Below are 26,434 nucleotides of genomic sequence, written 5' to 3'. Positions count from 1 at the left end.
GGCAAAGGGACATTCACACCCTCCAATATCCTGTCCATCGCACTGATTTGTCTATCTCCTTCCAGAGGAAGGTCAGCTTCACAAAGAACAAGACTTTTCTCTAGTTTTGTTCACTGCTCTGTCCCCAGTGCCCAGTCCCATGTCCACCCAACCCTAAAGGACCCATCGACGTGCACTGACTGAAACTCTGAGAAAGTCCCCAGTTACCTGGTTTCATTTTTCATTCTCCAGCCATCCCGACACTTGCGAAACCAGAGCTCTTGGCCAGGGGCTATGCGGGTGTTCTCAGGATCTTCGACACAAAAAGTCAATCTAGGAAGAAAAAGAAACCACCAGTGTAGCCAAAATTCTAGAGGTACATGCTTGTGCATCAGCCAGATGCTGCTTTCTGGATCCGAGGTGGATGGAACAAGGAGAAAAGAAGTTTCCATCATGCCAACCATGACTCAAAACCCTTCAGCCCCACCCAGTGATGCTATGAGCACACTGAAAGGGTCTTGCTTTGATGACTTCCATAATTCAGCTCATGCAGCCTTTAATATCACCCCTTCCACCTCTGTCTAGTCAAAAGCCTACTTCCAAGGCATTGTTTCTCTGAAGCCTTCCTGATGGCCCAAGACCTCATTAATCTAAGCCTCCACTGAACTCCCAGTTTAACAAAAAGTCATAATGTTATATAAATGTAGCTTTTGTTGTTGTCATTACTTCTTTTTTCTCTTTTCCTTTTTTTTTTTTTTTTTGGTCTTTTCTTCTTTTAGAGCTGCACATGGAGGTTCCCAGGCTAAGGGTCCAACAGTCAGAACTGTAGCCACCAGCCACCGACCTACACCAGAGCCACAGCAACGAGGGATCCAAGCCGCATATGCGACCTACACCACAGCTTACAGCAACGCCGGATCTTTAACCCGCTGAGCAAGGCCAGGGATCGAACCTGCATCCTCATGGATCCTAGACGGGTTCACTAACCGCTGAGCCACGACGGGAACTCCTGTCATTACTTCTTATGGCATGGCGTTAATAATGAAGGTTTTGTCTCATTGTCACACATCATAGCCTGCCTTGCTTAGCTTGTGGATTCCTCTATCTATGGTGGACTGTAAGCTCCTTGAATGGAGGAACTCCAGGTCCAGCACTGTGTTCAGAAATACCCATGGACAAGCGTAACTAGAACTCAGCTGTTAGTCAGCATCAAAGATTCAGGAAGTGGAAACCAATATCACAGGAGGAATCAGTGATCCAATAACCCTTCCAGCTCTAACTTACAGCCAAATCACAGGGGTTCCCCAGGCTCAGTGGCGTGTGGTCCACATGACCCTGTGACCAATAGACTTGATACTCAGCAGCAGGACAAAAGCCACATTCAGAACAGCTTTCAGAACTTTACCAAGAAGTTCAAACAGTCCATAAACACTCGCTATACTCGCAATCAGGAAATACAAATTAAAACAAAAATAGGGGGCCAATTCACGCCCAACAGAATGGCAAGAATGTCAACCAAAGGGAGGAGGAGGGGAAAAGGGAGCTCTTAATCTGTGGCTTAGATTAAAAATCGGTCCAACCTCTTTGGAGAGAGATTTCATAATGGCCAGTCCATTTGGAGAATACATATACTATAACCCAAAGATTTAACACGCCCCAAAGGAGCCCTCACACACATACACAAGGAAAGTGTCCCAGGATGTTCATTCACCTCAGCACTATTTGTGACTCCAAAAAAAAAAAAAAAAAAAAATACGGCAACTTAAACCTTCAGCAGAACGATGGTGAAACTATTGTTTGTACAAGGAGGGGTTAAATGTGAATGGTCTAGATCTGTACGTATTGGCTAAATATCATAAACAATGTTGAATGGAAAAAAAAAATGGAATCTTTTCTTTAAGGCCACACCTGTGGCATGTGGAATTCCTAGGCTAGGAGTCATATCAGAGCTGCAGCTGCTAGTCTACGCCACAGCCACAGCTGTGCTGTATCCGAGCCACATCTTTGAGCTTGTGGCAATGCCAGATCCTTAACCCACTGAGCAAGGCCAGGGATCAAACTCGCATCCTCATGGATACTCTGTCAGGTTCTTAACCTACTGAACCACGATGGGAACTCCGAAAAGCAACTTTTAAAGGGATATGTCCACTCGGACACTTCAGAAGTGTCCTGCCATAAAAGAACAGAGACCACTCCACACAGGAAAAAACAAATTAGGAGTCTTTATTACTGGCCAGGGCCACACACTGCCTTAAAGTGGCTTGAGCGTGAAGCCCCGAACAAAGAAACGGACCACGTTTATAAAGGCAAACTTATATTCAGGTTGGGAGGGGGTGCGCATGCATAAGCAGGGGTGCAAAAGCGAAGCGGCGGTCAAATTACTTCAAACCTTAACTAGAAATAGTGTTTAGGTTAACAATAATGATTTATAGTAAGGGCCGTTTTTTCCGACTTTCAAGCAGGCATCTTCTGCTGGCACCAAAGAGGTAATTAGATGGGTAACCTTGTGGCAATTGCAGTCCCCCTTATCAGCTAACTTTGTTCTTCTAAGGAAGGGGGCTGCGGCCAGAAACTCAGATGCCAGGTTGATTACATTACACGGGCGCTGTGAAATGTTAACAAGGCCCAGGCAAATGTCCTTCAGAAGCATCCAAAACAATTCTATAAGTTATCCATGGGTACAAACAGAAGTTTCTATACATTGTCATGGGTATAAAACTCATGAAGAGGGAAACACACTAATATTAGTTAATGTTGGAAGACTAGTGCATCTGGTTTTGAAAGGGGAGAATCGGGGAAGGGCACTAAGAGGCTTCAAGACTATCTGTAATGTTTTACCTTTTAGAATATCTGAAACCTACATGAGAAACGGGTCACATTTGTTACTTCTTAGGGGTTTATCAGATTTGAAATATTTTACAAAAATGATCCTCTTTCTGCTACAGCACATAGGTACAAGCTGCACTTCCAAGCACCAAGAGAAAGAAAAAAGACACAATTATCTAGATCAGAAACTTGGGGCTAACAGCTCCCCTCAGCTGGCACCCTTCCCCCACACACTCCAATGGATCCTAGTCCATAATCACTCAGACAAGCCACTCAAGCATCCACTCTCCACACGGCCAAGCTGTGTCACAGGTATTGGATGGAAACTGGACACATGAAGAACTGCAATGGAGGAGTTCCCGTTGTGGCTCACTGGGTTAAGAACCCAACATAGTGTCTATGACAATGTGAGTTTGGTCCCTGGCCTCACTCAGTGGGTTAAGGATTCCAGCGTTGCCACAAGCTGTTCCTGACAGGAACTTCCCTATGCCACAGGTGTGGCCTTAAAAAAAAAAGTCACTTTGTTCCATTCAAACTTCTTTATGAGATTTAGGTTGCAGATGCATAGGCCAGCAGTCACAGCTCTGATTCAATGCCTAGCCTGGGAACTTCCATATGCTGCAGGTGCAGCTCTTAAAAAAAAAAAAAAAAAAAAAATCCCTGTCCAGGATAAGACCCTCTTCCTCCAGGCCAGCACAGGGCTTAACAAGTGAAACCAGGGCTGGGCTCTATCCCCCACTTGCCCTCTCAACTGAGGGTCTGCAATCAGAGCACAAGCTGCACGACAGTTGACAGAAGGCTTGATCTGGAATTCACTTTTCCTTGCAAAGGGTTTGAGGTTTTGCCCATGTGCTCTGGATATGGAAAGATGGAAGATGTGCTCAGCAAAGGAAAGGACGCTGACCATCAACCCGGGATAGAAAGGGTGATGAGACACTTACTTCCGCTGGGTTTCCCCGGATTTGACCCGGATTCGCCTGATATTCAGCTCGCGCTCAGAGCTGCGGGGTTGAGACAGATAGCTGCGGAGCTCCTTCCACAGGCTGAACCAGGACTGAGATGTCCCCTCCCAGGTGAGTTTGATCTTCAGGAGGTCTCCCAAGTCCTCCTCGGTATAGACCAGGAAGGTGTTGGTGGCATTCAGCCCGATCTGCTCCACGCTGCCAAGAGAAAGGGAAGTTGGTCTCAGTCCCCTGCCACCTAGAAAACTTGGGCACCATGCACAATGACACAGTGGCAGCACCTGTCCCACATGGACTGGAGACAAATGCAAGAGGTTTTCCCTCCCTTTTCTGCCCTCCACGTCACACCAGTAGGACCAGGATAGACGCTCAGCTGTGCTCCACATAGACAGAGAGATAACATTGCCCACAGCAATCCAGCTTCTTATCCAAGGCATTCCTTGAAAAAGAATGGATATGCCTATAACTGAATCACTTTGTTATACAGGAGAGGTTAACACAACATTGTAAATCAACTATAGGCCAATAAAAATTTTTTAAATGAGAAAAAAAGGCTGGAGTTCCCAACGTGGCTCAGCGGAAATGAATCTGACTAGCACCCATGAGGATACAGGTTCAATCCCTGGCCTCGCTCAGTGGGTTAAGGATCTGGCATTACCATGAGCTGTGCTGTAGATCACAGATGCAGCTTGGATCCTGCGTTACTGTGGCTATGGTGTAGCCCAGCAGCTACAGCTCTGATTCAACTCCGAGCCTGGAAACCTCCATATGCCACGGGCATAGCCCTAAAAAAGACAAGCAAACCAAATAAAAAGAATGAAAGACCAAAGGCCATCGCTGGGAGTTCCCTTTGTGGCTCAGTTGGATAAGAATCTGACTAGTATCCATGAGGATGCAGATTTGATCCCTGGCCTCACTCAGTGGGTTAAGGATCTGGCATTGCCGAGAGCTGTGGTATAGGTCGCAGGCACGGCTCAGATATGGCATTGCTGTAGCTATAGCTTAGGCCAACAACTGCAGCTCCGATTCAATCCCTAGCCTGGGAACTTCCATATGCCACAGGTGCAGCCCTGAAAAGACACACAAAAAAGCCATTCCTGCCCATCTCCATTCAGGCTTCTTCCTGGAGGGACAGGACCAGGAAAGAATAGAAGTGAGAAAGCACAAAGTCATATCCCCGCTCAACAGTATTCTCTTGCTCTCAGCCCACAGGCACCCATCTCCCTTGGAACTCGGGGAGATGTTCCTACTGCCTGCCCCTGTCACCTTGCACTTGGGGGAGCCTACCTCACCCCATCTGTGCATGAGTGTGTGGGTACAAGCCTGGTCCCCTCACTAGCCGCAGAGCCCCGACAGCAGGTACCCTGATGATGTTACTCTGCAATCCAGCATTACTCAGCACAGTGCTGATGTGTGCAACAGATGTGTGCAGGTGACTATGTGCCCCTCCCACAGATCATGAGAAACGGGCCAGGGATGAGGTTATCAAGTTGCAAGGTTCCCAAAGCCTCAGGAATCAGGCATCGACGGAAATGAAATAGCAGTTTCTATCCAGCCAATCCAGCAGATTCTCACGCTACTGATTCATCCCCAAGAGCTTCCCTCCTGGAAATATTCTGAGTCAAGGGCTCCGTCCATGGAGAGTGTGAAGCAGGAGAGAGGAACCACCCAGCTCCACCCTGACACAAAGACTACACTCTCCTATACTTGTTTGCACACTCTTGCCCTCTACTCCTCTTCAAAGCAACTCATTCTCTGCCCTGAACCCAGACTGTGACTTACATTTCCAAAGGCAGAATCTGGGAGTCTGCATTGGTGCCGTAAAGGGTGACGTAGAAGGTGGGCTCGATTTCTCCCATGTTCTTGTAACTGAAGACATGGATTTTCATCTGATAATGGTAAACTGCAGAGACAGTAGAACAAAGACATTTGTGAGCCTTGCTTGTCATCTTAGGCCCAAACTGACTCACCTAGAACAGTGAGTTTTTAGGGAGTGACTTCCTTTTGGTCCAGCCCAATCTCCAGCCTCCCTTTGATCTCATTCTGTCTGATGGTCCAAGAGGTCACTACAGTATAGAAGAAGGAGCCCTGAACCTGAGGTTTGGAGGACCCTTTGGGGATTCTGACCTAGATACTTTCTAGCTCTATGACCTTGAATTTAAGGACCACAGTATTAATAACCTCTGGAGCCTCAACTTCCTCATACGTAAAATAACACCCACATTATCCATGATACCCTATGGTTTTAGAACATGTTATAAAAATGCAAGATATCATTTCGAGGCACTGTTGGTCCTATCTCAGGTTATTTTGATGTTCAAAAGAAAAAACAAATATGAGACAGCTTTGAAAAGCTAAAGGCAAGATTGAAAATTAAGATATTGAAGCCAAGACATGGAAACAACCTAAATGTCCATCGACAGAGGAGTGGATCAAGAAGATGTGGTACATATACACAATGGAATATTACTCAGCCATTAAAAGGAAAGGAATAATGACATTTGCAGCAACATGGATGGACCTAGAAATTATCATGCTAAGTGAAGTCAGTCAGACAGTGAGACACCAACACCAAATACTATCATTTACATGTGGAATCTAAAAAAAGGACACAGTGAACTTCTTTGCAGAACAGATACTGACTCACAGACTTTGAAAAACTTATAGTTTCCAAATGAGACAGTTGGGGGATAAGGGGATGACCTGGGGGTTTGGGATGGAAATGCTGTAAAATTGGGTTGTGATGATTGGTGTACAACTATAAATGTAATAAAATGCATTGAGTAATAAAAAAAGAAAGAAAATTAAGATATTGATATTGTGATCATAGGGTGATGACTCACATCACAAAAGGAATCCCCATCATTTTTTTCTTCTGACCATACCCATGGCATGCAGAAATTCCTGGGCCAGGTATGGAGCCTACACCACAGCAGCGGCCCGAGCCGCAGCAGTGACAATGCCATATCCCTAACCACTAGGCCACCAGGGAACTCCCTCCCATCATTTATTTTTAAAGATTAACTTCCCTAGGGCATGTACAACATAATCTGATCTGCAATGATTTCATTTAACTGTGGGATATGCCCTGTTGGACAATGTGGTATTTAGAAGGAGGAAAAAGGCAAAGGTCTTTCCTGAGGGCAATGAGGGCAGGGACTGAGGTTACCTTTGAAAGGCATGCCCGCCCGGGTTTTCAGGTACATTTTGCTGTTCCTCTTATTCCTTGTTCTCTTGGCATTGTAGCCAATACTATTACAACGGTTCTTCCGGCAACTGAGACAGATCCCCTTTTTGAAGCGGTTAGAGTCCGTGCACTGGAACGCGAAGCTTGGCTTGTCCTGATTAACCAGGGAATCAACAAAGAGATGCACTGCCCTCTCATGCTCACACTTCATCACCTCTGTGATTGCTGCAGGGGAGGCGGAGTTGGAGATGGTTAGGATGAGCTGCTTCGTGGGGTCCACCCACATGATCAGTAAGCCCTGTACATAATTCATCTGTAACATGCACTTCTTTTTTTTTTGGCCACCCCATGACACATGGAGTTCCCAGGCCAGGGATTAGGTCCAAGCTGCAGTTTTGACCTAAACCAGCTGTGGCAATGCCAGATCCCTAACCCACTGTGCTGGGCCAGGGATCTAACCTGTAACCCAGTGCTCCCCAGACACTGCTGAGCCCATTGTGCCACAGAGGTCAGAGCAATGAGCACTTTTCATGTTACCGTTAGTATGCTTGTTTGTGTTGTTATTAATACACGTCTCGTGATGTGCTCTTGTTAGAATTGAAGGCCACAGAGTTCCCATTGTGGCGCCTCAGAAACAAATCCTACTAGGATCCATGAGGATGTGGGTTTGGTCCCTGTACTCACTCAGTGGGTCAGGGATCCAGCGTTGCCATGAGCTGCAGTGTAAGTCGCAGATGCAGCTTGGAACCCAAGTTCCTGTGGTAGTAGCGCAGGCCGGCAGCTGTGGCTCCAATTCAACCCCTAGCCTGAGAACTTTCATATATTGCGAGTGTGGCCTTAAAAGCAAAAAAAAAAAAAAAAGAACTGAAGGACAGTCCTGCTACCAAACTGCCTGTCCTCCAGGTGGGAAGACAGCACTAATATGCACACAATAATTAAGAGCAAGAGAATGCACAAGACAAGCACTAAACAGGGTGAGAGAGATCAGTTGTGTGTAAGAGTCACTACACAATTGCGTTATGCAGTCATGAAATGCTGGAAATGGATCAGACACTAAACACCATCTAGGCCAAGGCTCAGCAAGCTATAGCTTGCACGCTGGCCCCATTTTTCTACAGCTTTATTGGACCACAGCCACACTCATTCATTTACTATTGTCTCCAGTTGCCTCTGTGCTAGGGCCATATGGTTTGCAAAGCCTAAAATACTGATTAGCTGACTCTAAGAAAATGTTTGTCAACCTCATTCTAGTCCAGTCCTTTCTATGATAGATTATAACCCAAATGTCCTTATAGGTGAAGTTATTTTCTCTGCATCCTGCAGTCAGTTAGTTGCAGTTAGGAGCATCTTTTGGATTTTTTTGATTCATAGTACATCATTATTTCTTGCAACCAGAGGCTAAAGCCAATAGTGCCAGTAAATCCTGGGACCTTAAGAAAAATTTGGCAAAGCCCCCCCTACCACCTCCTCACTAACACTTAACATTTCAGCTTTAAGAAATGCCATCATCTAAGGGCTAAGCTTCCAATGTCACAGACCCTCAAGCCCTGCAAGGTTACATGGATATCAGCACATTGGAAGAGGGCAACTTAGGACTGAAGGACAAAGTGGAACATCCAAAGAGCAGAGCATCAGAGTGGAGAGAGCCTAGGAGCCAAGACTTAGAAAACCTGCCACGATGCAAGGCAGTGAGCAAAAGACATCCAGCCCATTAGTTTCAGCAGCAAATTCAGTTCAGCCCAAGGCTGATGCAAATAGGCTTGGACTTTCAGAAAGATAGACTTTAAGTGAATGGAGCAAGCATCTTGACTTTACTTCTTTAAAAGTGTTATAAAAACTAAATTATAGTATATCCATGCTAAACAGTATTATACAACCTTTAAAAAGAATAACTGAAGGGAGTTCCCACTGTGGCACAAGGGACCAGTGTGTCTGGAGTATTGGGACACAGGCTCAAACCCCAGCCCAGCACAATGGGTTTAGGATCCAGCGTTGCCAAAGCTGTGGGGTAAGTCACAGCTGCAGCTCGAATCTGGCCCAGGAACTCCCATATGCCACAGGGTGGCCAAAAAAAAAAGAATAACTTAGGTGGATCTATGAACTCTGATGTCTAAGAATGTCCATAATACATTATAATATGTTTGGAGTGAAAAAGTTGCAGAACAATGTGACTTTGAAAAATATCACACACACACACAAGTGAATTTGCAAAACAAAAAGACAGAACGGATACACACAAAATGTTCATGTAAGCTACCTCCAGCGTGAAGGTAGAAGTGGGCATGGGACGTGAGGGGACATTTTTGCTTTTTACTTTATGCAATTCTACAACGCTTGCTCCCAACAAACATGTATTTCTTTTACCATAAAAAGAAGTTAGTCAATAATAATTGTGACCTCAAAGCATAAGAAAGCACAGTGGAGACCATGGGAAGGCTGTTAATGGGCTTGCAGGAAGGGGCACTTGAGCATAAACAGTGTTGGAGGGCCACTGTGGCGAAAGTGGGAATAATTTCATCGGGATGTCCTCAGTACCAGGCGCTAACAGCTCTGGTTGATTTAGGAAGAGATGTAATAATTGAGCCAAAACAAAAAATAAGGAACTCACTTCCATATGCAATTGACCCCAAGATGTCGTTGAGTCCACAGCCCGGCTGGAAGTCACCCCCGTTGGGGTAGATGTCGATGTGACCCACAGGCATCTGAATCCCGATGCTCAAGCCAAAGGAGCGCGTGTAGGTGTGCAGGACGTCCACAAAGTCCGCGTCATCAGGGGACAGCCTCTTGTGGATGTCCACCCCTTCAAACATGGGCCCAGCAGGATCCAGACCTACAGCAGGAAGGGGAGCCAAGACGAGCTGTGTCAGGTGCGCCAAGCCCTGATGGAAAGCTCAGTGTGCACCTGGGACAGAATGAAACTGTCCCCCACCCGTGAATCCTAACGCAGAGGAACTTAAGTTTTCTTCTGAAGCCTTCACCGGTCCTGGCAACTCAGCTGACTTTGTAAACTGGTCACCAGGTTCAACCAATACACGGATCCAAGGAACCACACACTGTCAGAAGTGGAACAGTTCTAGAAAGAACTCAGGCTGGCTGAAACCAAGCCATTCAACCCACCTATTCCGCCACTGAGAGCCCGCCGTGCAGCCTTGATTTTAGCAGAATTTCAACAGGATAACTAAGCTACCTGCATCTTCTGCAGGGAAGACTCAGTCTCCTCAAACTGAGCTATTTGTATTGTCCAAATACAAATTATTCTTCCCCTTCATTTAGTGATGAATTGGGTCCAGGGGTGGAATGGTGAGAGAGGGGTACCCCAGACACTCTGAGCATCCATATTCCAGGCCTCCAGAATTCCTCTCTTTTGCAGCCACAAGGAATAACCTTTGTGCCTGAGAACTTTCTGTACTGGCCAGGCAAGCAGCACCACAGAGAACACTGGTTCTTGCATTTGAAACGCAGGAAGATCTCTTACAAATTCAGATTCCACTGGGTAGCTATGAAAAACTGTGGAAGGACATGCTAGCCCCAGGTGACCTGTGGGTATGTGTGCTGGGGGAGGGGGCAGGGCAGGGAAGTGGGAAGATAGTGGCAACTATAAGAGGCACTTTCACCACCTTTTAGGTTGGGCACCACGTGAAGCCATTCAAAAAGGAGTTGTCAAAGCATAAAATGCAAATTCTCTAGGACCCAAGAGATTCTGATGGCAGGTGTGGAGGCCAGAAATATAGGTTTATTTCCCAGGTGATCCTAAAAACAGGTGGTCTGTGGACCAGATTTTGAAAAACTTCTCCAGGCTTCAATATCATCTAGAAAATGGAAGCTGAATGTCTTAATTCACAAAGTTCATGTGAGATATGAATGGAGTAAGTGCTTATCAATGTAAACACTAGCTACCATCACCAAGCTACCAAGTAATTATGGGAGCCAGTTTCATCTCAACCTAGAAGCTCGTTGTTTGCTCTACAGGCACAGAGAGAGGATGCAGAGAGAGTTAAGAAAAGGTTACATGCATCAGAGGATGGAGACTGGCTTAGTCTAGAACAGTGGTTCTCAACTGGAAGGAATGTTTCTCCCCCAGGGTGGGGGAGCATTTGGCAATATCCAAAGATATTTTTGGTTGTCACCATTGAGGAAGACAGAGAGAAGACACTGATAGCATCTAGTGAGTAGAGGCCAGGGATGTGATAAACATCCTACAATCACAGGTCAGCTCCCACACAAGCATCATCTGGACCCAAATGTGAATAAATCTGAGGTTGAGAAATGCAGATCTAGAAACACCAAGGTAGGGAGGAAGTATGACCAAGAACGGAGTTGTGGAAAGCAAGAGATGGATAATAGAACCGTGTTCCCCAGACCCCAGGGCGATGGAACCAGGAAGTCATTTTAGGATAAACAAAAGCAAAGCTATTGTCCAGAGTGGACAGTAAACTGGAGGAACTCACTATTCATGAGAAGTGAGAGAGATTGAAACTCTAAATAGTTTCCAGGAGAAGTTTAGAAAAATGCATGAATGACAGAGGCAGAAAGGGAGCTCAGGTGGCCTGGGGGCTCATCTCTAGCTGGGGACCCAAAAGAGAGATGGCCTCCCAGAATAGCCCACGATGACCCTTTTTAGGGTCTGACCACAGAATTGACACAGGCAGCCTCTCTCTGCCTCTCACTATGTCCCCTGGAGAAAAAAAAAAAAAGAAAGAAAGAAGAGGAACATTTTGCTTTGCAGCCAATAAGAGAGGGGCTCTTGTATTGCTGAACAAAAGTCTCCACCAGACGGTCAGTGCCATGGAAACCAAGCTGGGCTGGAGGAATGCAGGCAGCTGACGGGGCTTCTCCAAAGGCTGGCTGGCAGGCAGGCTGAGCCTTCACCTCCCCAGACTGACCCTGCCTGACACATAGCCAGGGCCCATGGACTCTGGGGAAAAGTTGCACAATTCATTTTTTAACTATGAATGGGAAGGCTGCCCTCCAAAAAAAGAGAAGATGGAGGATGACCAATTCTTCCATTCAAACTCCTCCAAAGGTGTTCTGTCCAGCAAATGGAACAGCGCATGCACACACATGTGTGCACATACATACACTCTTGTGAACACGCATACACACAGGAAATCCTCTGCCTTCCGGCCTAGCAGGACAGAGCCTGCTGCCCTGCAAGGTACTTCACCTCTCCTGGCAGGAGAGCAGCAGCATGGTGCAGCAGGGAGGTGCAGACTCTGGAATCCCATCACCTGGGTTTGAATCCCAGCTCTGCCACTCAGGGTGTGAGATACTGAGCCCCTTGTTTACTCACTGTGTAAATAAGTCCTAGTCTCCCCACCTTTAAAGGAAGCCCCAAGGACCCCTGTGCCCAGAGATGGCATAAAGTACCTGTCATACATTGGGTATTTGACGTTAGGTAGCCCACAGCCTGCCAAGAGAGCACATTTAGTTCCTCTTTTTTTTTTCTTTTTTTGCCACCCTGAAGCATATGGAGTTCCTGGGCCAGTGAACAGATCTGAGCCTCAAATTTCGGCAATGCCAGATCCTTAATCCACTGTGCCTGGCTGGGGATCAAACCTGCATCCCAGTGCTCCCAAGATGCCGCTGATCCCATTGCACCACAGCGGAAATTCCAGTTCCTATTTCTTGAATGAATGAAAACATCTGCTTGCTTATTTGTTTATAACTAACAAGACACAAGTTCAACTAGAAATACATGACCTCCTCCTAACTACATCATGGAATTCCCTCAGAAGCCTTCAAGGGTAAAACTCTAATAGACCCCAGTCCACAGGTCTCTGATCCAAGCAAGACTGGGGTTCAGGTATCCCCTGCAGGCCCAGACTAAGAACTTGCTGCTCCTATGCACAGCAGCCTCAGGACCCCACACAAACTGCAGTCTCTGGTCCTCTTACCAGTAGGACCACCAGGTTCCCAGACCCATGGGAAGTCTGAGGGGAGAGGAAAGGGTACAGGCCTCCCCCATCAGACATGCACAGCAGCATGTGTCAGGTCAGCCAAATACCCTCTGAGGTGCTGCCTGGCAACTGGACAGAGGCCACTGCTTCCTGTCACATTCACCCTGGGCCCCCGATCCACAGAGAAAGCCCTCAGAGAAGGGGCTGTGCTCCGGACATGCCAGCCGATGCTCATGCAGACAGCACAGAGCACTGATTAGCATTCTGCCCTCGAAGCCTGCATCTCAGCCGTTCCCACCCAGACAGGCAGGAGGAAAGAACTGGAACCCTCCTACTAGCCCCATCTCATTTCAGACTTAGACATAGGGACAAGGAGGATCTGCAGCTTGTCCTTGTTGCCAAGGACACTCTGGCTCAGCACTTTGGTGGGGGCCTCATGTGTGCTGCAGTGTGCGCACGGCTGCCTGGGATCTGCAACATCAAGCCTCTCTCGTTGTGGGTTAGGAGGAGGCATCCAGACAATAGAACCCAGAGGGGCTTGAGGCCAAAAGGCAATGGGTTAATGAGCAGTCACGTGGGTTAATGAGCAGCCACATGTGGCCACACAAACACTGCCCTAAGACACTTCAGGACTCTTTGTTTTGATAATCAAAAGTAAAGCTCTCAAAAAAGAATGTATATAAACATATAACTCGGTCACTTTGATGTATAGCAGAAATGGACAAATCTGCTATAATAAAAAAAGTTTTTAAAACTTTCTTAAAGAAAAGCAGTAATATAATGATTTCTACCTCCTTCAGACATCTGTGTTTTAATGCATGTTTTAGATAATGTATATTTCTGAAATGGATATGATTTTTAGGTGACATTATAATTATCATAAACCATGTCACTTACTCATGAGTGATAAGTTCGATCATTCATTATGCTTATTTTTGTAAAATTTTTACTAAAAATAATTTTTTTTTTTGGTCTTTTTGCCTTTTCTAGGGCCCTCCCGCAGCATATAGGAGGTTCCCAGGCTAGGCGTCTAATCAGACTGTAGCCGCCGGCCTACACCACAGCCACAGCAACGTGGGATCCGAGCCGCATCTGTGACCTACACCACAGCTCACGGCAACACCGGATCCTTAACCCACTGAGTGAGGCCAGGGATTGAACCTGAAACCTCATGGTTCCTAGTCGTATTTGTTAACCATTGAGCCACAACGGGAACTCCAAAAATAAAATTTTTTAATTTAAAAAAAGGAAAGCTCTCAAGCTATGCTGAATCAAACAGTTGGATCCAAAGGAGAGTGAGAGAGAGAGAGAGTGTGTGTGTGTGTGTGTGTGTGTGTGTGTGTGCTCATTAGACTTAAGTCCAGGGATAATGATTGGAAAAGGGCTACTAAAACCTCACAAATGTATATATATTTTTATCTTTTTATCTTCCCCAGGCTAGGGATGGAACTTGCATCACAGCAGCAACCCGAGCCACTTCAGTGACAATGTCAGATCCTTAACCCGCTGAGCCACATGAGAACTCCCTGTGTATATCTTTAAAATCTATCCCTTTAGCTTGTTGCTGAAATCTGAAACTCAGTCATTCTTTAGCTAATGACTCCCTTCTATCGGAGCCCTGTTTCAAAATGAAAACATTGCCAGGAAAGAAACCATTGCCTCTTTCCTTTGGGGTGACCAGATGGGCCCTTAATATGTTGGAGGTGAGGGAGAAGCTCAGCCGGGAGACAAATAAAAGAGTGCTGGCAGGAGAACCAAAGTTCAGGGCAACAAATCTGCCACCAATTTCCTACTGGAAGAAGCCTGTGCATGCGTTTGAAGGGGCCCCACAATGGAAAAGAGAATCCTTCCCGCTTTTCACAATCATTAAATGATGTAATGATTTAAATCAAACTCTCATATCAAAAATTCAATAAGGTGGAAAACTCTATTGAATTTTATCCCCCCCATTCTAAATCAGTAATTATCTGTGTATATGTACAACTGGGTCACTTTGTTGTACAGCAGAAATTATCACAGCCTTGTAAATTAACTATATACTTCAATAAAACTTTTTTTAAAAATCTAAAATTAAAAAATAAAATAAACAGGTAATTATTGCTAATTAATATGCCAACTAAACACTGGAAAGAGGGTGTTGGTAGATGAAAACCAGAGGCAGAAATCAAACTGTAATCCATCACGCATTCCTTTCCCTTGAGGTCCTGGCCCATCACAGGCAGGGACTGGAGGTGAGCGCCAGAAGCCTGCAGGCCAGGATCCACCCCAGTTCCACCCTTGAGTCTTAGCTGTTTGCCCCTGGGTGTTTCCCCACCTGCTGGACTAGACAGTGCTCCCTGGTGCTCTGGGACCCTGAGATCCCCCCAGAGTAGGGGAAGGCCAAACAGCAGAGCTAACAATACCTGCAAACACTCAGACTTGACCAGAACACCCCATGTTTCATGTACTGGGGTCCTGCACAAGTTCAATGTGAAAAAAAAGGGCTCCATGATGAAAAAGAACATTTGAAAAGCCTTGGACTAGATGTTCAGCAGGGTTCTTCCAAAGCTGACCCGCTCTGGTTCCCTTATGCTGCCCCTCTGGGATCCCTCTGGTTCTGGAAAGCCCGGGGACTGGAGCACAGAGGGAGGCCATGGTCCTGTGAGTGGAGGCAGCAGACTTACCTGTGATTCTGCCCACCATGCCTTTCACGAAGTTGCCAGCGTACCCAGCCACGTGAGCGCCCAGGCTGTAGCCAATCAAGTGCACATTCCCGAGAGAAAAATCCTCCTTCCCCTGCTGGAAGTCACAGACATGTACGAGTTAGGAGTTTGGTCCTGAGCCCATAGGGGAGCCAACAATTCAAGAAGTCCATCACGTCGGGAAGGATACGTGGGAGCTGGGACAGAGACTTGCCGGGGCATGGCTGGCATTGCTGGCAGGGCAACGCGGATGGGACATAGCCAGGTGAGCAGAGGTGAAAAGGACTTGATGGCATTTCAAATGCCAAGTGCTGGGGGCAGGGTAGAGGTTATGACCAGAAACTACATAGCAGAACTTTCTGTTTTTTTTCTGGCCATACCCAAGGCGGAGAGGGGAGGTGTGGCAGCGTGGAGGTCAAAGCCACTGGACTCACCAGAGACTAAATGCCAGCCACAGCTTGCAACAGCGTGCTCCCTGCCTGCCCGCTAGGCCCAGGTGCTGCCACCCTCCTTACCACAAGCCTGCTTGGGAGCCCTGAGTTGAAGCATTGGACCTTTATAGGGCACTTGGCAGTGAGGGTTGGGGTTGTAAGGAGTTGCAGATTTGACCCCATGGCTCAGGACCCAAGTTCAACAAAAACAACTTAGGCGGAGGACTAAGAAATCCAACGAGAATTCTGCCAGAATTCATCAGATTCCCTGGGCTTTTAAAAGGAAGTTCAGGGAGTTCTCTGGTGGCTCAGTGGGTTGAGGATTTGGCAGTCACTGCTATCACTCTAGTTACTGATGTGGCTCGGGTTCGATCCCTGGTTGGAGAACTACTGCACACTGAAGGCAAAAAAAAGCTAAAATAAAATAAAAATAAAAGGAAAGTCATGCTGGAATTGCCCAGATAATGAGGTCACTTTGCCAGTGTACCCCTGCCTCTTATTAAGTCCACTGATCTCAGGCAAATCATTAACATATAAAAAGTAAATTTAAGACCTCAAGGTCTGTTTTCCACAATTTTTTTTTTCTTTTGGTCTTTTTGCCATTTCTTGGGCCCCTCCCGTGGCATATAGGAGGTTCCCAGGCTAGGGGTCTAATCAGAGCTGTAGCTGCCAGCCTACGTCAGAGCCACAGCAACTCGGGATCCAAGCCATGTCTGCGACCTACACCACAGCTCACGTCAACGCCAGATCATTAACCCACTGAGCAAGGGCAGGGATCGAACCCGCAACCTCATGGTTCCTAGTTGGATTCGTTAACCACTGAGCCAGGACAGGAACTCCCTCCACACGTATTTTATTAGCGGCATTAGGCTGCATTTGTTTGACCCAATCCTCCTCACATTCAGCTCAGCCACATTTCAGCAGCAAGAGCAGAGTTCAGTAGGTATTTAGGATTACAATCTGGGGAGTCCCCTTCACGGCTCAGCTGTAACGAACCGGACAGGCTCAGGACACTGCATTGCTCTGAACTGTGGTATAGGTCACAGACATGGCTCGGATCTGGCACTGTAATGGCTGTAGGCTTACAGCTCCAACTCAACGCCTAGCCTGGGAACTTCCATATGCCATGGGTGCAGCCCTTAAAAAGACCAAATTAAAAAAAAAAAAAAAAAAAGCTGGTCCTGGCTCTGGGCCATTCCTAACCTGAGGGCATCAGCAAGTAATAGCCCAGAAGGCAAATTTTCTTCCCGCAAGTAAAGTAGCAGGAAAAATCCAGACATGTGTCAATAATTAGAAAGCTTTCTAAAAGTCTAAGCTTCCAAATATTCCAAGCAATACTTAATTCAGTTGAAAAATATTGACTCTCAATGATATTCTCAGACCCCTGAAGTTCACTGTAACAGTCTGACCTCTGTTTCTTAAGAGGGTTCAGGTTCAAAGTCAAGCTCATAAAAGGAGAGCATGATCCCGTTGATCCCGTTGATCCCGTTACCTGCAGCCAGTCGAGCATCCTTGCGACGCTGTGTCCCACTTTCCTCGTGTTATTGACCGCATCTACATAAAGCTGATGAGCCAGCGGGAGCCAGTCCACCACCACAACATTAGCTCCTTTCTCTCTTGTCTGCAGGGCTGACACGAGTTTGTACAGCCAATTTTCAAACATGCCGCTCATCTGCAGAGAAAACGGGACCTTTTTTAAAATTCTCCTTCTGGGTTTCAGAAATCCTAATGAATACAGAATTCAATTCCATGACCCTCTCCCCAGCCACTAATGGAAACTTCACTTTGGCTGCCCAGGCATCAAACACTTGCACATGATCGAGGCCAGCCACAAGCAAGATTACTGCATAGATGTTTGTCTGCCATTGCTTTTTTTTTTTTTTTTTTTCGTTTTTAGGGCTGCACCTGAGGCATATGGAGGTTCCCAGGCTACGGGTCGAACTGGAGTCACACCTGCCGGCCTACGCCACAGCCACAACAGCACAAGATCAGAGGCTTGTCTGCGACCTACACCACAGTTCATGGCAATGCCAGATCCTCAACTCACTGAGTGAGGTCAGGAATCAAACCTGCAACCTCATGGTTCCTAGTCAGATTCATTTCCACTGCTCCACAATGGGAACTCCTACCATTGCTTTGTACACCTCTGTTTTTTCCCTTCAAAACTTTCAGAGCTGGTATCCTCTGCTGCTGTCCCACTGACCAATAGGGCTACTATGAGATAAACATTGGTGGCGATGCTGGTCTGAGGTTAGCCTGAGTCCCTGTCACAGTCAGGGAAGTAAGTGGCCTGGTCCATTATTCAGAGGTAACTGAGAAGGGTTGCCCTGGAGAATTAGTTTCTCTCTCAGAGAGGCAGGGAGACGTTGTATTTTAGGGAAACGCAGAGTTAACAAATGACCCCTTCCCACAACCCATCTCTGCCATCATTCTGCCATCAGATCTGTCCCTGGAATCCCAAATTAGAACTCGGAACACATTTTCCCACAGAAACAAAGTATAACTGGTGACTAGGTCCAGTTGTAAACCCATCCACAAGTACATTATTAGATAAATAGATTTTCTGTGCCTGGCCTGGGAACCCGAATGCCATTTACAATCTTGCTTCTATGGGAAACTGCTGTTCCAAGTTCCGAAACAGATTACAAAAGAACTTTCTGGAATACAACCCATTTGTAAGTTGCAGGCAGTTTGTATTTACATTTTGACAGGGGGCCTTTAAAAGGTTCGAATGCATGATTCTAATCATAGGCTGTGGGGTGAGGACGGGTGGACAGACTCTTAATCATCTCTTCAATTACATTAGGTAGGTGGGTGCCTACATACCACACAGTCCCACCCACCCCTGCCAGGCCTGACCCCAACAGTTGGTGATAGACCTAAAGACCCCAGAAGCATGTAACGGATATGAATTTCTCATCATTAAGAGGAGGAATGTCCCCTCCCAATTAGCCCAGGCAGAAACCTGCTCACTTAATAGTGCCATTTTCCTACAGACTGCCATTATATGAATGACTAAATCCCTTGCTGGTCCAAAGCTTCTGAGGCTGAGCGTTAAAGCCTTTTTTTGTTGTCGAAGTTTGTCATGGGCTTTTCAATGTGAACTGCTCAGCTAGGGCACATAAAGACCCCAATGCCTTTAAATGGAGCCATCTCTATGCAAACAGGAGGGCACCATGCCAACCAGGGCCAGCCATCCCGGGCCAGGCATCCAGGCCAGCTGGCTCCTCACAGACTCTCCAAGCCAGTCAAGATGCTTCAGTTCAGCTCAGCTCTTATGGAGCGATGGCCCCCGCGAGGCAGTGGTTGACCAATGTAATTAAGTGTAATTAGAGGGCTCCTTAAGAGCCAGTGGAGCTGAGCTGCTGCCCTCAGGAGAGCCACTTTCTGAAAGCCCGCTCTGTGCCAGCATTAAATACCACCCTGCTGGAGTCCAGACTGCCCCCTCCATGAAGTGCCCATTACATTCTTCACAGCTGTCTGAAATACAAGCAGCCCACAAGAAAAGAGGGAGAGAGAGAGACGAATCTGGAAGCACCAGTATTCCTTTCAATTGACCAAAACAAAGGAAACCAGATCTTGTGCAAAGCCGTGGAACTCCCTCCCCTGGGCTCACCGTCCATCCATGAATGATGAAGAAGGTTTTGGCTGTTGCGTTGAAGCCACAGTCTTCTAAGAGCTGGTTGTGGCCAAGGGAAAGGTAGCAGCCTTCATGCTCTGGGTCCTCAGAGGTTCGGAGGTTAAATCTCACAGGGGGGGTGGCAGCAGCTGGCACATCACTGGGTTTGTGGGGCTCATCTGGGAGGAAGAACAGAGCATCAGTGATGAGGGATCCGGGGTCTAGTTCTAGTTCACTCTCCAGCAAATTACTTAAGCCCTCTGGGTTTCAGTTTTTACATCTGCTGAATGTTTCTTCCTCCCTTCCCAGAAGAGTTGCAAAGACGTTATAAGAGGGACATTTCATCAATATTTAAGAGTGCTCAGAGTTCCCATCGTGGCTCAGAGGAAACAAATCCAACTAGTATCCACGAGGGTGCAGGTTTGATCCCTGCACTTGCTCAGTAGGTCAGGGATCTGACACTGCTGTGAGCTGGGGTGTAGGTCGCAGATGCAGCTTGGACCCACATTGCTGTGGCTGTGGTGTAGCTGTAGCTCTGATTCGACCCCTAGCCTGGGAACTTCCATGTGCCATGGGCGTGGCACTAAAAAGAAAAAAAAAAAAAGTAACAGTACCACTTAGCCACTAGTAGCAATTACGGAGAATCTGAAAGAATGTCTCTCTTGCTTTTTTTTCTTTTTTCTTCCTTTTTATTTCTTGTTTTTCTTCCTTTATTTTTCTTTTCGGCCACCCTGAGGCATATGGAGTTTCCAGGCCAGGCATCAGATCTGAGCCACCGACACAACACTGGATCCTAAACCCACTGTGCCAGGCCTGGGATTGAACCTGTGTCCAAGCACTCCAGAGAGATGCCACTTATCCTGTTGCACCTCAGCAAGAACTCCTCTCTTGCTTTTCTTTCCTCTTCCCTATCCAAATAGGTCCTCCTTCTTTCCCTCAAGTTACTACTTTCAAAGTATGGATCCTCAATTCTTTTCCTCAAATGCTTGGGGCCAGTTTTGTTGTAGAATTCAGGAACTTTAAGGTATTAGAAAAGGATTACGGTATACACACCGTGTATTTTGTAACACCCCTAGCAGAGTCTGAGGTATTCCCCATTCATTAAACAGACAAATACTATTTCTGCAGGGAAATACAAGACAACTTGGACTCAATGGAAAAAAATTATAAAAACCCTCTTGTCAGTTTAGGTCACTTTTTGTTGCCAAATGAGCAAGAATTCAGGTCATGTAAAGCTAGGTCTGCTGCCAAATAAATTACTGAACAAATTTTTCAATTTTGAAAGATTTCAGATTTTGGAATTGGAGGTAAGGAACTGTTGACCTATTATATAATGGGCTTTCCTAGTGTTTCCACCTTGATTCCAGCACTTACTCCAAGACCTCAAGCATCCTCAGTGCTCCTTGCAGAACCAGACCTGGGCCAGACACTCTTCTAGTTTGTTAAGAAAATTACTGAAGCCGTGAAAAAACTCCTAAGAGCAGCAAAATTTCTCCTTCCAGATCCATTGTGTACATGCAGTGCTGTACAGGAGATGACCCTACTCCAAAACGCAGCCAATGTCCCTGATGGTCCCTATGGCCTTTTAACATTAGGTGTATCGTCATCACCACACTATGTCAGAAGGTTTTAAAGGAACCCCTTTAGCACTCTTCCAAACATCCAGGATCCCATCCCTTAATAACAGGCTAGGAAATTAGAAAAATCAAAGACCTCTGTTACCCAGAAATCAAGGGAAAAGTTACCAAATGACCATCCCAGGAGTTAAAAAAACAAATGGAGTCACGGAAAGAGAGACCAGAGTGGTGGAGAAGTTGGTGGTGAAGGGGACAAGGGGGAGGATAACAGATGTAAAAAGGATAAGGTTCCAGAAAATGCACCTCAATACACATGAGCAGAACCTTGTCATTAAAGTAAGGAACAAAAGCCCCAACTGGCAGAAATTTGAACCGTGGACACAACTGGTCAACGTCTCCCAATTTCCACCTAGAGAGCCACTCAGATCAGATGGGAAGTTTAGGGGAAAAAGGAAAGGGATTCTGCTGGCTTCCTGGCACCGACCTGGATAAACGCACATACTGACATAAAAGGTTCACCTTAGTACCTGGCTTTCTCCAACCTCACATTTCTCTAGCTCATTCCTACTACTACTTCTAGCCTGAGTCCTTCAGCCTCTGGATCTCATGACTTGTCAAGGCTCATTCTCTTACCTCCCTCAGTTACTTCCCTCAGTGAGGGAAGCCTGGCCACAGATTAAAACCACACCACCTTCTCCCACCAGCCCCCTGTACCTTTCTCCTCTGCTTTATTTTTCTCTGCAACATTAAGCACTATTTATATACTTTAATTAGTTGACTGGCTGTCTTCCCACCCCTGACATGTAAGCTCTGTGGAGGCAGAGATTTACACTTGTTCAGTTCACTGCTGTATCTCCTACTCATAGAAGCATACCTGACAAATAAATACTTTTTCTTTTTTCTTTCTTTTTTTTTTTTTTTTTTTGGCAGCACCCACAGCATGTGGAAGTTCCTGGGCCAGGGATCAAACGTGCACCACGGCAGTGACAACGCCCAATCCTTAACCCACTGGGCCACCAGGGAACTCCAATAAATATGTTTTTGAATGAATGAAATTCCCCCCCCCCCACCAAATACTCAGAATAGCGGAACACAGAAGCTGGAAGGAATGTTAGCATTTTGCAGGAGAGCTACCCTGTTCACCTGCACTAGAGTTAAGAACATGTGAAGTGCAGCAAGTTTTTTTCATTCATTCAAATTACATCCCCCCAAACACACACACACATAAGCTGACATGGATCAACATCATTTGACCCAACCTCAGCAGAATAGTAGAAGATGAAATAACGGGGTGTGGTTCAGGGATTCCCCCACTCTCCTCTGCTTAACTACTTGGTACTCCCGCTGAGTGACCTACACTCACTCCTCCAGGGTAGGCTTCCTTCAGTAGAAAAGACTGTCATGCAGAACTCTGAAGAAAAGCTGGCAGTTAGGAAAAGAAGTAGAAAGAGGAAGAGCAAGGGCTAGAAAGAGCGTTGGGGGAAGGCTAGCACCCTGGGGAAGAAGCCCAGCAGCTTCTCTGCACAAATTACTCACCAAATGCTCCCGGTAAGCATTCATCAAACCAGAGCCAGCTACCCTAATACCTTACCCTTCAAAACACCTATGCTGAGATTTAGAAGGAGGGGCAACAGATGACAGCGCTCTTTCTAACAGCCTTTTGACCCCAAAAAACCCCAGGTTCAAAGAGAAGGACAAGGTGAAATAGCTGCTGGCAGCCAACTCTGCTGACTGGACAGCACCGATAAGGGAACCACATAACGGCAAGGGGGTGGGGCGAGAGTGAGCGCTGGAGAGCGCACCCACCAGCCTGTGGCCTCTTGGATGCCTGGCTGGGGATGCCCTGGTCAGAGGTGCTGAGGAACAAGTGAACTGCAAGACCAATTAGGAAGACCAAATGGACAGTGCAGGAGGAAAGGAAGAAGGATGGCACAGGATCGAGGAAAGACTGAAGAAGGGTGGGCGAGACAGAGGGGATTTGGCGCAGGAAAGAAGTTGTGGGGGTGGTAATAAAAATAAGTGCACGTTACCTTGCAACCTTTCCTCTGGACCAGGGAGTGCGGGGCCTTCCGCCGCAAAACAGCAATAGACGCTCCAGAGGCAGAGCAGAGGAATTGAGTTTCGCATTCTTCCCCACCTCACCCCCTTCCACAAAATGAGACTTTTAAGAAGATAAAAAAAAAAACAAACCAAACCAAACAAACAAACAAAAAGAAAAAAACCACCTCTCGAAGTTTCCAGCAGTCCCAGCCCTTAAGACCCTAAGTGGGATCAGACAGTGGTGGCCTTAGACAGCTGAAGGTGGAGAAGGTGAAAAATGAAAACTTGGCTAAACTGAGCAGCGGGGTGGTGGAGTGAGTGTGAAAGGGCTTGAACCAGAACCAGATCTGCCCTTCCCTGTGCCTCCCGCCCGGGAAGCCTGGGCTTGCCACTGTCACACCGCGCGAGCTGCCACAGCGCGAGCTGCCCGGCGAGGTAGTTTTTTAAAGTATTGGAGTCATCTGACCCATCGCCAGATGGTGATTTGCATAATTTATTCCCGTCCCTGGACTCTGATTGGTCACACCTTCGCTGACGTCCGAACCAAAGACTCCCCAAAGTTTGAATGAAAGCGCCACACACCCACTGCGTGGACTCTCCGCACGCGCTGCCTTGCTTTCTCCCCAGGCAGCTCCACCAGCAGCCGGGCTCCTGCCACCACACTTTTTCCTGGTGTCCACTCCCGGACCCTAGATTCTCCCCTCGACCCTGCTGCCCAAGGGGGATCATTACCCCAAACCGCTGCTCCCCCCGCGCCTGGAGAAGGAAGGTTATCCTCTCCCAGGCGCAAAGCCAACCCCGCGCCGGAACTGATCTCTCCTCGCCCAGGGCCAAGGGTCCAGATGGACGAAAGCCACCTGGTCCCCCTGTGGTCCTTCTTTTTTCCCTTTCCTCCTGCCTTCCTGCTCTGCGAGGCCCACGACAGGTGCAGACGTCGTGATCGGACAATAACTAGGCAGAGCTGAGTTGCTGCGGGCTGTGGTCTGGGCATCAGGATCGCTCAGATCCTTCTCGGTCAGTCCTCGCTCCGCCACTAGCTGCAACTAGTGACTAGCCGTCCAACTTCTCCAAGACCATTCCTTCCTTCCCAGAACGCGGATGGTAACAGTTCCTGCCGCTTAGGAATTTGGGGAAAAATTAAAAGACCTACTCTGGGACAGCGCTTAGTGCTGCGCCTGCCACGTGGTAAGCGCTCTCTTACCTGGGGGTGCAGGACTAGAGGGATGCCGGGGACATTCCTCAAAGGAACGGTGAGCCAAGCGTGGGGGTCTCAGACCAGTAACCAACGCCAAGTGTCGACCTATTGAGTGGAATTAAGCAGCAGCGTCTTCTCCCTCCTCTTTTTTTTTCCTCCTCTCCTTCCTGTAATGATACGCGCGTCCCTGCTCCTGCCCCCGAGTGCTGGCTCCAACTCCGCCCGAGGGACCCCGAGACCGAGGGCTGCGAGCCGGATTCAGCACCTGACGCAGGGGAGCTTGGATTGAGCCCGGGGCGCTCGCCAGTCTTCCGCTGGGACCACTTGGGGGCGGTTGCGTCTCAACAGCCCTCGGGGAATGCCGAGGGGATGGGAGAGGTTGAAAGCGCCAAGGACTCCTGCCTGGTTCTCGCTAGACCTGGTTCTGCAAGACTGCACCTTCGACCGCAAGTAACCCCGCGGTCGCTGGGAAACTGGTCCTGTTCTTGCCTGGGGAGGAAAACTGCCAGAGCAGCCCGGAGCCCCTTCCTCCCCTAGTGTCAGGGCCCCCGCCTGGAAGATCTGTGTGGGGAAACCAGCCTGGAGGAGCAGGTCCTGTTCTGACCTATCCTCACTACTGTGTTACTCCATCTGCCAACGAAGCACCCTTTGTCCCTCCTGTGTTCTCTAATTCTTTAAGAGGCAGGCTGGCTTCACTTTTTGCGTGTAAAACTCAATGCACTTTATGGGATGGTAAATGGCACCCCAAAATGTGTACTTCCTTCCTCTTACTACTCTCCTTCTCCACTGGCAAATTATACAAACATGAGTCAAATATCATTTCCATTTTAGAGAGGGAAACCTGAGTCCTGGGAACAGGCTTCAAGTCTCCACCACCAGATCTCTCTCTTCTGCTCTTGGTTTGATTTAGCCTGTTGACCTCTAGATACGAGCCCTTGGGAACTACATCTCCATCTTTTCCATGGTTGAGGCAATGAGTAACCTATGAGTCAAAATTCCAATTCTCTGTTCTGAGTTACTCAAATCTTAGTCCCTAGAAATTTGACAGTGTGAAGGGTGTGTCTTGGAGGCCTTTGTCAGAAGTGAGATTCCCTAGGAGACCTAGGTACTCCTACAAAGTTGGTTATCCTACCTGGAAAAAAAAAATAGATTCAACAAGATCAACGTCTTTTTTTTTTTTTTTTAACTTCCAAGGTTATGAAACCATTTACTTTTTATTGCTGGTTGGTTAGAGTGCCCTCCTGTGTCTCTGTATTAAAACATCATGTGAGAACTTCCAAAGGGCATAATGAAATTATAATCACAGCATAGAGTAATGTATAACATCAATGTTTGTTATCCTTTATGTTTTCCAGAAGAACCATGAGGCAATCTGGGGAGCCTCCTGTGGAGGAAGTCCCTGTCTGGAGAGTTTCAGCAGAAACTTCTGTTTATGTCATAGTCAAAATGTCAGAGTCTCAGGTTACTCCAGTAAAGGACTCTGGTCACTCTTTTAGGCAGCCCATCATTGGAAAACAGCTTCCTATGTTAGAAGGATGAATCCCACTCTCATGAGAGCAGCCCACTTTCCATTTCAGATGATGGAAAGTAAACACACGCCTTTCCAGCTTCCCTTGCAGCTAGAGTTCCTGGTTTAAACTCAGCCAATCAAAACCCTAAGGTGAAAGCACATGAGTCTGGAAGCATGCAGCCAGCTCTGGCTTTGGTGGGGCGGGCAGCAAAAGCATCACCCCTAGATCAGTCTGCAGAGGAATTTAGGCAATGCAGTCTGCCTGAGTATACTTTCCAAACCTGATTTTTTTTTTGCCCTTTAGATATTCTGATTGCTACTTAACATGCTTTTAACAAGTTCCTCTTCTGTACAAATGAGCCAAAGACTGTGTTGCTTATAGCTAAGAAGATGACTTAATCATCTTATTGAATAAGCTGATGCTTATTGAATAGCTGCTGGATTAAAACCCTGAGCACCCCAAGGAATGTTCAGGAAGCCATCCCTCCTCTCACAGACATGATGTTGAAAGTGTGGTATGTAGGAGTTAC

General features: G+C 47.1%; 1 protein-coding gene across 2 annotated transcripts in view; it reads right to left on the bottom strand.

The window, feature by feature from the left end:
• The window catches only part of LIPG (lipase G, endothelial type), a 28,381-nt gene extending 4,764 nt beyond the window's left edge, over positions 1-23,617 (bottom strand). Inside the window, exons 1-9 of one of the 2 annotated variants that reach the window (XM_047764515.1) lie at positions 23,190-23,617; positions 19,580-19,761; positions 17,456-17,635; positions 15,515-15,629; positions 9,563-9,784; positions 6,937-7,179; positions 5,550-5,670; positions 3,747-3,965; positions 208-312 (exon numbers count right to left, since the gene is read on the bottom strand). In XM_047764515.1, the coding sequence (XP_047620471.1) occupies positions 208-312; positions 3,747-3,965; positions 5,550-5,670; positions 6,937-7,179; positions 9,563-9,784; positions 15,515-15,629; positions 17,456-17,635; positions 19,580-19,761; positions 23,190-23,286 (1,484 nt within the window). In that variant the 5' untranslated portion in view covers positions 23,287-23,617. The remainder of the gene's footprint in view (positions 1-207; positions 313-3,746; positions 3,966-5,549; positions 5,671-6,936; positions 7,180-9,562; positions 9,785-15,514; positions 15,630-17,455; positions 17,636-19,579; positions 19,762-23,189) is intronic. The other variant, XM_047764525.1, reaches the window with a different exon arrangement.
• Positions 23,618-26,434: the final 2,817 nt, after the last annotated feature.

This window comes from Phacochoerus africanus, chromosome 2, assembly GCF_016906955.1.
Source record: "Phacochoerus africanus isolate WHEZ1 chromosome 2, ROS_Pafr_v1, whole genome shotgun sequence".
Classification (NCBI taxonomy): Eukaryota; Metazoa; Chordata; class Mammalia; order Artiodactyla; family Suidae; genus Phacochoerus; species Phacochoerus africanus.
Note: the sequence above shows the minus strand (reverse complement) of the source record. Positions and strands in the feature narration are given on the sequence as shown.